General features: G+C 38.4%; 1 protein-coding gene and 1 pseudogene across 5 annotated transcripts in view; one reads left to right on the top strand and one right to left on the bottom strand.

Annotated features, from left to right (window-relative positions):
- ATM (ATM serine/threonine kinase) overlaps positions 1 to 12074 on the bottom strand; it is an 83471-nt gene that overhangs the window by 64440 nt on the left and 6957 nt on the right. For 2 of the 5 annotated variants that reach the window (XM_023744842.1, XM_023744843.1), the window contains exons 5-7: positions 6072 to 6236; positions 2317 to 2476; positions 1426 to 1664 (exon numbers count right to left, since the gene is read on the bottom strand). In XM_023744842.1, the coding sequence (XP_023600610.1) occupies positions 1426 to 1664; positions 2317 to 2476; positions 6072 to 6236 (564 nt within the window). Of the gene's footprint in view, positions 1 to 1425; positions 1665 to 2316; positions 2477 to 4226; positions 4558 to 6071; positions 6237 to 12074 lie in introns of those variants that run through there. The other 3 variants (XM_023744846.1, XM_023744845.1, XM_023744844.1) reach the window with 3 other exon arrangements.
- LOC106694510 lies at positions 7339 to 8718 on the top strand (annotated as a pseudogene).

Raw genomic sequence — 12074 nt, 5'->3', positions numbered from 1 at the left:
GTTAATTGTATTTGTTATAAAATTCTTCCATATTTTGATCTAAACTTTCTCTAATCAACTCAATCAAAATCTCAATCAAGCTTTCTCTAATTTCTTCTCTCCCCTGAAGCAAATACAGTGGATGTTTCCCTCTTTTGTATGAGGACCAAGTTATCTGTATGTCTAAGAAAGAAACATCCTTCAACTAGTGTACAAATAATATGTTATCCACAATTCTCCTTATCCCAGTCCTCTTTCCCTAGATACACTCCAGTCTACTTATTACTCAGCAATTTAAAATGCTGACTTTACAAAATCTGATGAACATAATACTTCCACTGTGATCTGACCAGTATGGGGGGACAATGGGCTATTACTTCCCACAAACAAAACAGAAAACACGAAATCTACTTACTTAGCCTTACACTACAGTAGCATTTCTGGCAGCCTCCTCATCCTGCCAATTTTTGATTCATCCTAATATGCAGTTAACTAAAACCCTAAACATGTCATACCATCTTCTAATAAAACTGATTTTCATCTTGGTGAGAGCTATGTGAAAAATGATAAACTAAGAAAAATTACCATTCTTTGACTCACAGTGGTTACATGGGTTAAAAATATATCTAACCATACATACTAGAACTCATGTAATACACACAGCTACCTTTGATTTTAAAAAGTGGCTACAGCAGTTCTCCCTCATTTTAGGGACTATTACTCAATGCAGAATGGTATCTTAATAAGGTCATTAAACTAGTCAGGATGAATTGGTCCAAAGGCTAGTACAAGCCCAAAGGCAAACTCAGGCTGAGCATGAGAAAACTCATTCTGTTCCAGGTCCACCCAATAAAGTTCCTGTCTACTGAATGGAGCTACACCATCCAAGCAATACTCTCTTGATGAAAGACAAATGTGAAGGACTAAGAGTGCATGGGTCATTCATTTCTGGTTTCCCAGTAAACAGGGGCCTGGAGTAACTATGAGGTTTAAGGCTATATGTATAAATCTTCCTTGGGCCCTGACTAACCTGATTGGCTATTTTCAGCCCTTATTTATCTATTTTATCTTCTAATAAAAGCAATGTGTGGGTAAATAAGACCATGCCTTCTCTAAATTCTTTTACACTTAGTCTATGTCATCCCTCTCAGCAACTAATTATTGCTGCATAATTAACTCCTAGAGGGAATAGTAGCTCATATTTGTTTGTATTCCTCATAATATCTAGCATTATACTAATCAAAAGGGTAAGGCAAAATATGATTTTCTACCACAGCTCCAAATTCTAAAAACATGTGTGTGAAAAATATCATCATGACTAATATCATCAGTAAGCACAGCAATCCAAAAGTAGGTCATTACCTCCTCCCAAATACGGATTTCATGCTTAAGCCTCTATGTTTCAATGAAGAAGCAAATTCAAAACAGCAAAAACTTCCTTTATACCTTTTTCTTGGGTTTTGGCTCCCTTTGGATGATGAATATAAATTTGCAGTTGAAATAATTCAATAATTACTTCTTTTAAGGAATCATTAAGTCTATGTTGAGTCCAAATATAAACAAAGTTAGGAAGAATTTCATCTCCTAACTCACACACTTTAATTCGAAAGTTAACAGCCAAAGCCTTGAGGAAGATAACAAATGCTGCTAAGATATGATTTAAACCTGCAGAGGTCTTTTCTTGTCTGTGAAAGAAAATAAACACACTCAACTTGGTTTAACAGGGAGAAAAACACACAAACTAAAGACAGTTATGAAGTTGCATGCTGAAATAAAACAGTATCTAATTTTCAAATAATAGTTTCAGAACTATTCTCACACACACACACACACACACACACACACACACACACACACACACACACACACACAAATAACAGCAGCACTACATAGCAACAGCAAAAAAGTTCTTCTTTGGTGCTAAGTATCACTCCTGTTAGCTCTTTCTGCTTCTGGAACATTGTCTAAAATTACACAAAACTGATTTGTAATAATAAGTGGGTAAAACAACACAAATATAAGATATTGATATTTCCAAATATACTATTTTATTTTATTCTTATTCTCAAAAATGGGAAAAACAAAACTACTTAGAGGGCATTTAGCTTTCCTGCCATTAGAAAAGCAAGAAAGAGGTCTCACTTAGGAACATCATTTCATGGTCTGTACGCAGGATATTCAGGAAGTGTTGGACCTAACTAGTACTTCCTTTGGGAATACACTAGTCCTACTATAATGAGCCGTTTTAAAAGTTGGTAGAATTTTTAGTTACTGAGTCAAAAACATGCTTTTCAAGATCAAATGGATTTTCAATAAAATACAAAAAGATTAAATTACCTTGCATTCTGAATAGCCTTAGAAAAACAATCCAAAAATTTGGAATTTAATCCATCAGTTTGTGAACAGCATCCTTTAGTCACAGCATGAATGATTCTAGCCAGTAAGACTCTGTCTTGTGAAGGATTGAGATATAGCTTGAAGTACACAGAAAACAATTCTTTAAAAAAAAAAGTATTAGTTATGCTTTTTAAAAACTATCAAATCATTTAACTTAAATGTCACAATTTAAGTTTCAATAATTCCACACAAAAATATTTAAATAATATTATTTAAATACAGTGAAAACATTCCATTAATATTTAATTGTATCCTATCTAATAATAGACAAACATGGTAATTAACCATACCTTCGCTACACCTCCCATTTGCTAATCATCACAATATGCAAATTAACCGCCAACAAAGATGGCGGCTAATTTGCATACTATAGGCAGGGCTGGTCAGCGCCATCCCACTTGCCCCACCGCCATCCGGGCCTGCTATTTGCCACCCAGGGCGGTGGGGCCGAACAGCACCATCCTGCCTGCCCTGCCGCCATCCGAGTCAGCTGTCTGCGACCCGGGGTGGCGGGGCGGGACAGCGTGGCTCCTCTGTCACCCCAGCTTCCTCATCACAGCTCCCTTGGGGGCCTAAGCCTTTAGTTGGACATCCCCCGAGGCTCCCTGGCTGCCAGAAGGATGTCTGACTGCAAGCTTAGGCCTGATCCCCCGGGGAGTGGGCCTAAGTTGACAGGTGGACATCCCCCAAGGGGTCCTGGACTGCAAATGGGCACAGGCCGGGCTGAGGGACCCCCCCAGTGCACAAATTTTTGTGCACCGGGCCTCTAGTTTTATATAAGTTGCGTTCAAGACAAGAACAACTTAAGCAGCAGAGAACAGAAACACGTTTGAGAGCCAGACTTCAGATAAGCAACTTAACTTCTCTAACCCTATGTTCCTTCATCTAGGCCTAACAAAGCACTTGACACAGTGCACATTCCAGATTTGTTTTGTTTTGTTTTAATGCCATTGGATTAATAGTAGACAATTTATTTCTCACAGAAATAACAGTAGGGTATGTTCATTTTTGCATAAGTTCCTCAATGTCAAAAGCAAAGTGAAGAGGAACAGGTGAAACAGGTATGAACACTGAGCTATGGAGAGAAACTCCAAACTTATAATAATTAAGGAAACTTGCCCTAGCTGGTTTGGCTCAGTGGCTAGAGTGTCTGCCTGCAGACTGAAGGGTCCCAGGTTCAATTCCAGTCAAGGGCACATGCCTGGGTTGCAGGCTCCATCCCCTGGGGGGAGGGGGGACGGGTGCAGAAGGCAGTCAATCAATGATTCTCTCTCATCATTGATGTTTCTGTCTCTCCCTCTCCCTTCCTCTCTGAAAACAATAAAAATATATTTAAAAAAAATAAAGTGTAACTCTTTAAAAAATAATAATATTATTAAGCAAACCTGTCCTTTGCTCTGCAGGAAGCCATTAATCATCTCTATCAACATCTCTTTCTCCCAAGGCTCACTATACAAACATATCTAAAAAACAACAGTCTAGAAAAAAAAGCAACTCTGCCAGGGCAGGGTTTGTTTGTTTTTCAAGTTTTAGATAGAAGCTCAGATCATTGACTTGAGATCTTTCCTTTTTTTAAAGGATTAATATTTTTGAGATATAACTGGCATATTATATTAATTTCAGGTGTACAATATGATTGGTGTATTCTGCACAATGATCACCACAGTAAGTCTAGTTAATATCCATCACCACCATAGTTACCAAATGTTTTCCTTGTGATGAGAACTTTTAAGATCTACTTTCTTAGAAACAATAAAATTGATAAACTACTGCAATATAAATCTAATAACAATATACAAATTCTATATACCGATAATAACACTGACATCCATAAATCAAAATAGACCTACATAAGTGAAGAAATATATCATGTTCATGGACTGGAAGAGTCTTCAATATTAAGATGTCTCTTCTTCCTAAAATGTTCAATACATTCCATGCAATCCCTATCAAAACCCCAGCAGGATTTTTTGTAGAAATAAAAAAGGTGATTCCAAAATTTATATGGAAATGTTGACTCAGTCCTAGGCCATCTTCTCATCTCACTCTTAAACTCTCTCCCTTGACAATCTCAGCATAACCATAGCTTCAACCACCACTACTGCCAAATATGTATTTTGAATGTAAACTTCACTTCTTGGGCATAGTCCTCCTTAGAGAAGCAAGTTTCAGAGAAGGGAGCTAATTAGGAAAATAATTCAACAAAAGGGCCAATTATTACAAGTGGTAGTAGCTTGCTTAAAAATAAAAAACGATTTCAGAGAATATGCCAAATGATGGAAGCATAGTAAAAGAAGGGTTGCCTTCTTTTTATCCCACTGAGAACTATGGTTACAAGTAACAATCTAAAATTCAAATCTGCAAATGTCCTAAATAGTTAGGGTGGACCACTTTGGTGAGAGACTTGTTGGAGCATGCTAGATATTACTGGCCTATTCTCCAAAGGCTGCCACAAGCTTTGTGGAAGGCTGTGTTTGTGATAAAACTAACCTTGTGTTCAGAACTACAGCAAAGGATCAGATGATGCCTTAGAAATAAATCCCACAGCTGAGCAGGCTTTTATTCATGTGGGAACAGAAGAGTGTCAGACAGGGCACTGATTAGGTCATGATTTTATGGTTCACATATATCTCATTTTGAAATGATAAACTGACAGTAAACAATAAAGACAAATGTCTTTTAATTTAGTTAGCACAATTTATCTTAAATACTTTTCAATGAAAATACTGAGTTTCTAAATTTTCAGAGGTGATTGTATTGGAAGACTTTGACATCTGGCTTAAAGTGATCTTGTTAGAGCCAAATTCCTTTTTCATTAAACCATTCAGACCCAGAAATGCTTCCACCTTTGAAATCAATAAACTCAAATGTTTCACTCTCTGACCACAGCTTCTTTCCTTTGTGGTCAGTTAGTACCTTTCACTTAACAAACGATCAACATACGAGGTTCCTTCCTGGTACCCATGACCCTTTTAGACCCAGAAATGTTCCATATTTGAAATTAATAAACTCAAATCTTTCAGTCTCTGACCATAACTTCCTTCCTCTGTGATCTCTCAGTACCTCTCACCTACAAATTGTCAACAACACTAGATTCCTCCCTGCACTCTACTAATCGTATAAGTCACACTGGGTCCTACATAACCTATGCTAACACTTTTGATTTCCATTACATTATCAGTGTCCTGCTAATTGCTTAACCCAATGGATACTTCTATGTCTTACCATTTCTACAACACTGAAATGTCACACTCCTTTCAACTTGAAACTCTTTTGCTTTCACTTTTATGATATACTCTGTTTCGGTTTTCTTTTTTCTACCTTAATCATGGTTGAGTTTAAGTGTCATTGATATGTGAACTCACTGCACCCAAATATATCATATTGCATTGTAATTTTGGTTTACTTGTTTTTTTTCTGCCACTGGTCTATCAAGTCCTTGAGGCTAGGAGATGGCATCTTTCAATTCTATAATTCCATTTCTGATAGCAGACACCTAATATATTGTCAGTGAAAATAATTTAGGAAGCACATAAGAAATGCAATCTTAGGGTCAAATTCTGTAATCATTTAATTTTATTAAAGTAATGTTAAACTGTGAGGTCATTTAGAGATACAGAAAGACTCTAACTACTCTTTTGGGGAAATATCATTTCACAAGGAAAAATTCATTAAGAACAAATTTCAAAACATACCTAGCCACTGTTGCTGAGATATTTCACACCAGTATTTTCTCACTGAAAGAATGTCCTTGAGCAGTATATTGCTACAATCGGCTCTATAAATGGCACCATTAGATGAATCTTTCACTGTTTCCATGATATAATTCAAGAGTTCTTGACATTTTAGCCTGGGTGCTCCTATTTGAAAAATAAAATAAACAAATAAATAAACACATATAAATCTTCAGAAAAAATAATTAAGAACACTTGGAATGGAAACTATATAAATATAAATAATTCCTTAAATTACTATTAATTAATCTCCTTCTCATAGAGCAGAAATTAGCAAACAATAGTCCATGAGCAAAATTCTGCAAGCCACCTGTTTTTGGAAATAAAATAGCAGAGTTGAGTAGTAGAGACAGAGATTATGTAGCCTAACAATCATTCATTCCATCTTTAATAATTTACTATTTCTGGCATTAGACCTGAAATGATCCAAAGTTCCTTGGTACTTTAAAAAAGTGAATTTATTAGAATAACAAGATTATAAGGAGAATATTCATTTTGAAAAGCAAAATTACTTCCAAGACCTATAACAGTATTTATGGAATATAAATATATAAGATTGTAATTTTTACAGTTTTATTTATGAGGTCCTGAATATTCAGCATTAACGGATATATTCTTTTTTTTTTTAATCCTCACACAAATATATGTTTTTCACTGATGAGAGAGACAGAGAGAAAGGGAGAGGGAGAGAGAGGTAGAGAGAGAGGAAGAGAGGAGAGAGGGAAACAGCAATCTGTTGCCTACCACATGCACCTGCACGTGCCTGGACAGATCAAAGCACAACCTAGGTATGTGCCCGTACCAGGACTCGAACCACAACCAGTGCACCGAAGGGTCCACACTCTAACCAACTGAGCCACACCGGCCAGGAAAGAAATTCTTGAAGGTAAGAGTAAATTTAAAAATTAAGGCTTCCGCCCTAACCGGTTTGGCTCAGTGGATAGAGCATCGGCCTGCGGACTGAAGGGTCCCAGGTTCGATTCTGGTCAAGGGCATGTACCTTGGTTGCGGGCACATCCCCAGTAGGGGACGTGCAGGAGGCAGCTGATCGATGTTTCTCTCTCATCGATGTTTCTAACTCTCTATCCCTCTCCCTTCCTCTCTGTAAAAAATCAATAAAAAATATTTAAAAAAAAAAAATTAAGGCTTCCGTCATGCTCCTGGTCATCCTACCATGGCACTGTCGCAGGGGCTGCCTGGGCAGTATCAGCTGCGAACTCCTTGAAACTTTGTGCTCACTGGGTTTTGCCACATCAACATAATTGATATGGATACTACTGATGTCAGCAACCTCAACTGGCAGTTCTTATTTCAAAAGATCTTCTAGTTTTGAAGATCAAAGGTCCAGGTTGACAAGGACAGTGTACGGCAGTATTACCTGAAAGCGAGTATCACAGCCCATCATGACGGCAACATGAACCCCAACTATGATGTGGAATATTTTTGACAATTTATATTGGTTATGAATGCTTTAGATAGCAGAGCTGCCTGAGACCATATTAATAGGATGTGCCTGGCACCTGATGTTCCTCTTATTGAGCGTGGAACTGCTGGTTATCTTGGGCAAGTAACCACTATCAAAAAGGGCGTAAGGGTGTACCTGATTGTTATGATTGTCATCCCAAACCAACCCAGAAAACTTTTCCCAGCTGTACAATTCATAACACACCTTCAGAACCTACTCTTTGCATCATTTGAGCAAAGTAATTTTCAACCAGTTGTTTGAAAAACAATTAAGTAGTATATACTGAGAGAGCTGACACTGAAGCTTCCTGGAAACCAATGGAAGCTGAAGCCAGAGCAGGGCATTAAATGAAGAAGGTGACATTAAACCTATTTCCACAAAGGAAGGAGCTAAATCAACTGGATATAATCCAGTTAAACTTTTCTTTTTCTTTTTCAATCTTTTTACTGATTTCAGAGAGGAAGGGACAGGGAGATATAGAAACATGAATGATGAGAGAGAATCACTGATTGGCTGCCTCCAGCACCCCCTACCCCAACTGGGGATGGAGCCCACAACCCCACCATGTGCCCTAACCGGGAATCGTACCGTGACCTCCTGGTTCATAGGTCAACGCTCAATTACTGAGCCACACCAGCCGGGCCAGTTAAACTTTTTACCAAGCTTTTTAAAGCTGGTATCAGGTATCTTTTGACAATGGGCAAACTATGGGGAAAAAGGAAATCTCCAGTTCCACTGGACTAGGCTGAAGGACAGAGTCAAAGAAGAGACCAATGTATCAGATTAACAAAATTAATCTGTTAGGTCTAAAAAAACAGCAGGTTCTAGATGTAAAGAGCAATGCACATCTTTTTCAAAGAGCAATGAGACTTTGAGAGTTCATTTAGCAGAAAAAGGGAATGGAGCTGAGCTCATGTGGGACAAGGATGACCCAGCTGTAATGGATTTTGTCACTTCTGCTGCAAACTTCAGGATGCATATTTTCAGTATGAATATGAAGAGCAGATGTGATATAAAATCAATTGAAGGGAGCATTACTCCACTATCACTACTAATGCAGTAATTGCTGGGTTAATAGTATTGGAAGGATTGAAGATTTTATCAGGATAAATAGACCAGCACAGAACAATGTTGTTTTTTTAATCCTGACCCCAGGATATTTTTTTTTATTGATTTTTTAAATAGAGAGGGAGAGAGTGAGAGCGAGAGAGCAATAGAGTGAAAAACAACGATGTGAGAAAGAAAGAGTAATAGGTTGCCTCCCGTACGCGCCCCAACCAGGATTAAACCTGCAGTTTGTGTGTCTGCTGCCTTGGGTTTATCAATCATATTTATGGTAGGTATACTAAACTATTTCCTTTTATAAAACTAACTTGTAACAGATGTGTAGGTTAAGAGATCTCCACTGTTTGTCAAGGATGAGTACTTTCTAAAATAAAGCTTTTAATGACAATGTTGCTTTTTAATTAAAAAAATTTTGAGCAAATCATATTGATGTCACAACTGAAATTTTATCATATTTCAATGTTAACAATCTTAAATGTACATACAATATTTTTTTAAGCTATGAGTGTGCTCCACAAGACATTATGTATATCTGAATATATTCTAGTTTTGAATTTTCTTATGATGAGATCAGTTATATTCAGAAGTATTAGACTAAGCTAAATTAATATACAGTGACATAACTAGAAAATAATTTTATGTAAGGTTTGCTTCATAATTTTAGGCATGTAGCCAATAATCAAATGCACAATCATATGTTCCTCTGTTGTAATATCCTGTGCATCTCTTAGAATCCTTATAACATTTTCTTATCTGTAACATGTTATATGATTACATCCTTATGGAAAGTAATTGATCTCTACACGGAATGTCCAAATTATTATGACCACCTGACGTTTGTAGGCAAATTAGCTATAATTTCATGCTGAAGTTGCTAGAGGGCCAGACCATTATAAATAGGGAAGTGAGTTGTTTACCGTGACAGAAGTGAATTTTTTCAGAAGTATGGGTAAACAACGCGATTTAACAGCCTTTGAACGTGGGATATATTTGAATGTGAGTGGCCAGATTATTATGACCACCCCATCAATACTTCCTTGGGCCACCTTTTGCCTTCAATACTGCAGCGATTCTTCTTGGCATTGACTCCACGAGATGTTGAAAGGTGATGCGAGGAATCTGACAACATGCCTGATGAATAGCACTGTCCAGTTCTGTGAGATTTGATGGTTGTGGAACCAGCTGCCTGATGGCTCTTTTAACTTTGTCCCACAAATGCTCAATTGGATTGAGATCTGGTGATTGTGAGGGCCACCTAAGCAAGGTAAAGTCTCCCTCATGTTCTTGAAACCACTCCTGCACAATATGAGCACCGTGGCAAGGCGCATTGTCTTGTTGGAAGAAGCCATCTCCATTGGGATACGCCATCAACATGATAGGATGAATTTGATCAGCAACGATACTTAGGTATGTTGTGCTATTCAGACGTTGTTCCACATGAATTAAAGGGCCCAAATCATACCAGGAAAACATGCCCCAAACCATAACACTGCCCCCACCAGCTTGAAGGGTTGTACTCATGCTGTGGGGTGTATACTTTCATGCTGTTTCCACCAAATTCTCACTCTGCTATCTGCATGATGCAACTGGAAACATGATTCATCGGACCACATGACTTTTTTCCAGTGCTCGACTGTCCAATCCTTGTGTTCCTGTGCGAATTGGAGACATTTTATCTTGATAACTGCAGACAGCAAAGGTGTTCAAATAGGTCTTCGGCTTCCATATCCCATACGATGCAGTGTATGGCTAATTTGCCTACAAACGTCAGGTGGTCATAATAATCTGGCACTCAGAGTGTGTGTGTGTGTGTGGGATATATATATATATCCCATGTTCAAAGGCTGTTAAATCACGTTGTTTACCCATATCTTCAGAAAAAATCACTTTTACTGTCGTGGTAAACAACCTGCTTCCCTATTTATAATGGTCTGACCCTCTAGCAACTTCAGCGCGAAATTATAATTTGCCTACAAACGTCAGGTGGTCATAATAATCTGGCCACTCAGTATATATCCCAACATACAGCCCAGTGACTGTCCAACAGAAGTTAATAAACATTTGTTAAATCCTATATAATAAAAGGGTAACATGCAAAGCAACCAAAAGGTGGAACAACCGGTCGTTATGAAGCTCACTGACCACCAGGGGGCAGATGCTCAACACAGCCGGGATGAATGCTGGTGAGCACAGCGGCGCTGGCAGGAGCCTCTCATAAAGAGCAGCGCTAAGGATGTCCAACTGCAGCTTAGGCCTGCGGGAAGTGGGCCTAAGCCATCAGTCGGACATCCCCCGAGGGCTCCAGGACTGCTAAAGGGCACAGGCTGTGCTGGGGGATCCTCCCCCTACCCAAGTGCGTGAATGTCGTGCACTGGACTCTAGTAACTCTATAAGTTAGTATCAGAATGAAGTCATAATTCCCTATGGCCTTAATCCCAATGTATTTCCTTCCTCTATAAAATTTGACAAGTGTTTCAAAAATTAAGCTGACAGCCCTACCTGGTTTGGCTCAGTGGATAGAGCAGTGGATAGATCATTCGCCTGCAGACTGAAGGGTCCTGGGTTTGATTCTGGTCAAGGGCACATGACCAGGTTGGGGGATCAATCCCCAGTAGGGGGCATGCAGGAGGCAGCGAATCAATGATTCTCTCTTATCATTGATGTTTCTAACTCTCTCTCCCTCTCCCTTCCTCTCTGAAATCAATAAACATATATATATGTACATATATATTATGCTGACTTTCTTTTTGAATGAACTTACCTCAAAAGGATGCCTAAGCTGGCTGCACAGGCTTTTTTAGGAACCTGATGGAACTTAACATTTTTCACAGTGGGATTTTCTATTCTCTAGAATGTCTATACTTTGTACAGAAGTTGACAAATGTCTACATCGAGGAATGAACAATATTTGCTTACTGGTTACTTCCCAGCTGCCTCTTTTTTCCTAATCTCTGATTCTTTCACTGTACCTTGTATACCAATGCCAAGCAGGTCTGGCAAAGTCTGGACCTGTGTTTAAATTCCCATCAACCCTCCCAACATTTGAAAAAACAAAGAAGTGAGATGACATGATAATAATGCCCTGGTTCTTGCTTCAAGATTAAAGATGTTCAAGTTACAAAGTCAAACCTGCAGGGAAAGAAAACCTTAAATAAAAACACCACTTTTCAACCAACTGAGCCACACTGGCCAGGCTGGGCTTTTCTGATTCTTAAACTAAACTTGGTATCATAAAGCTGTCCTTATCTATGAAGAGTAAACAAAGTCTAACCCCAAGAGTCCCTAAACAAACGCTGATTCTAGTTTTTCATGACTGTGTAAAGCTCCTTTCCTTACATAAGTCTACTAGGACCCTTCATTTTGGTTCAAAAATATCAACTATTCAGAGTATCAACTGTACAAGCTCAATGGGAGAGATGTGGCTCATCAGCAGA

Source organism: Myotis lucifugus, unplaced genomic scaffold, assembly GCF_000147115.1.
Source record: "Myotis lucifugus unplaced genomic scaffold, Myoluc2.0 scaffold_491, whole genome shotgun sequence".
Lineage (NCBI taxonomy): Eukaryota > Metazoa > Chordata > Mammalia > Chiroptera > Vespertilionidae > Myotis > Myotis lucifugus.
Note: the sequence above shows the minus strand (reverse complement) of the source record. Positions and strands in the feature narration are given on the sequence as shown.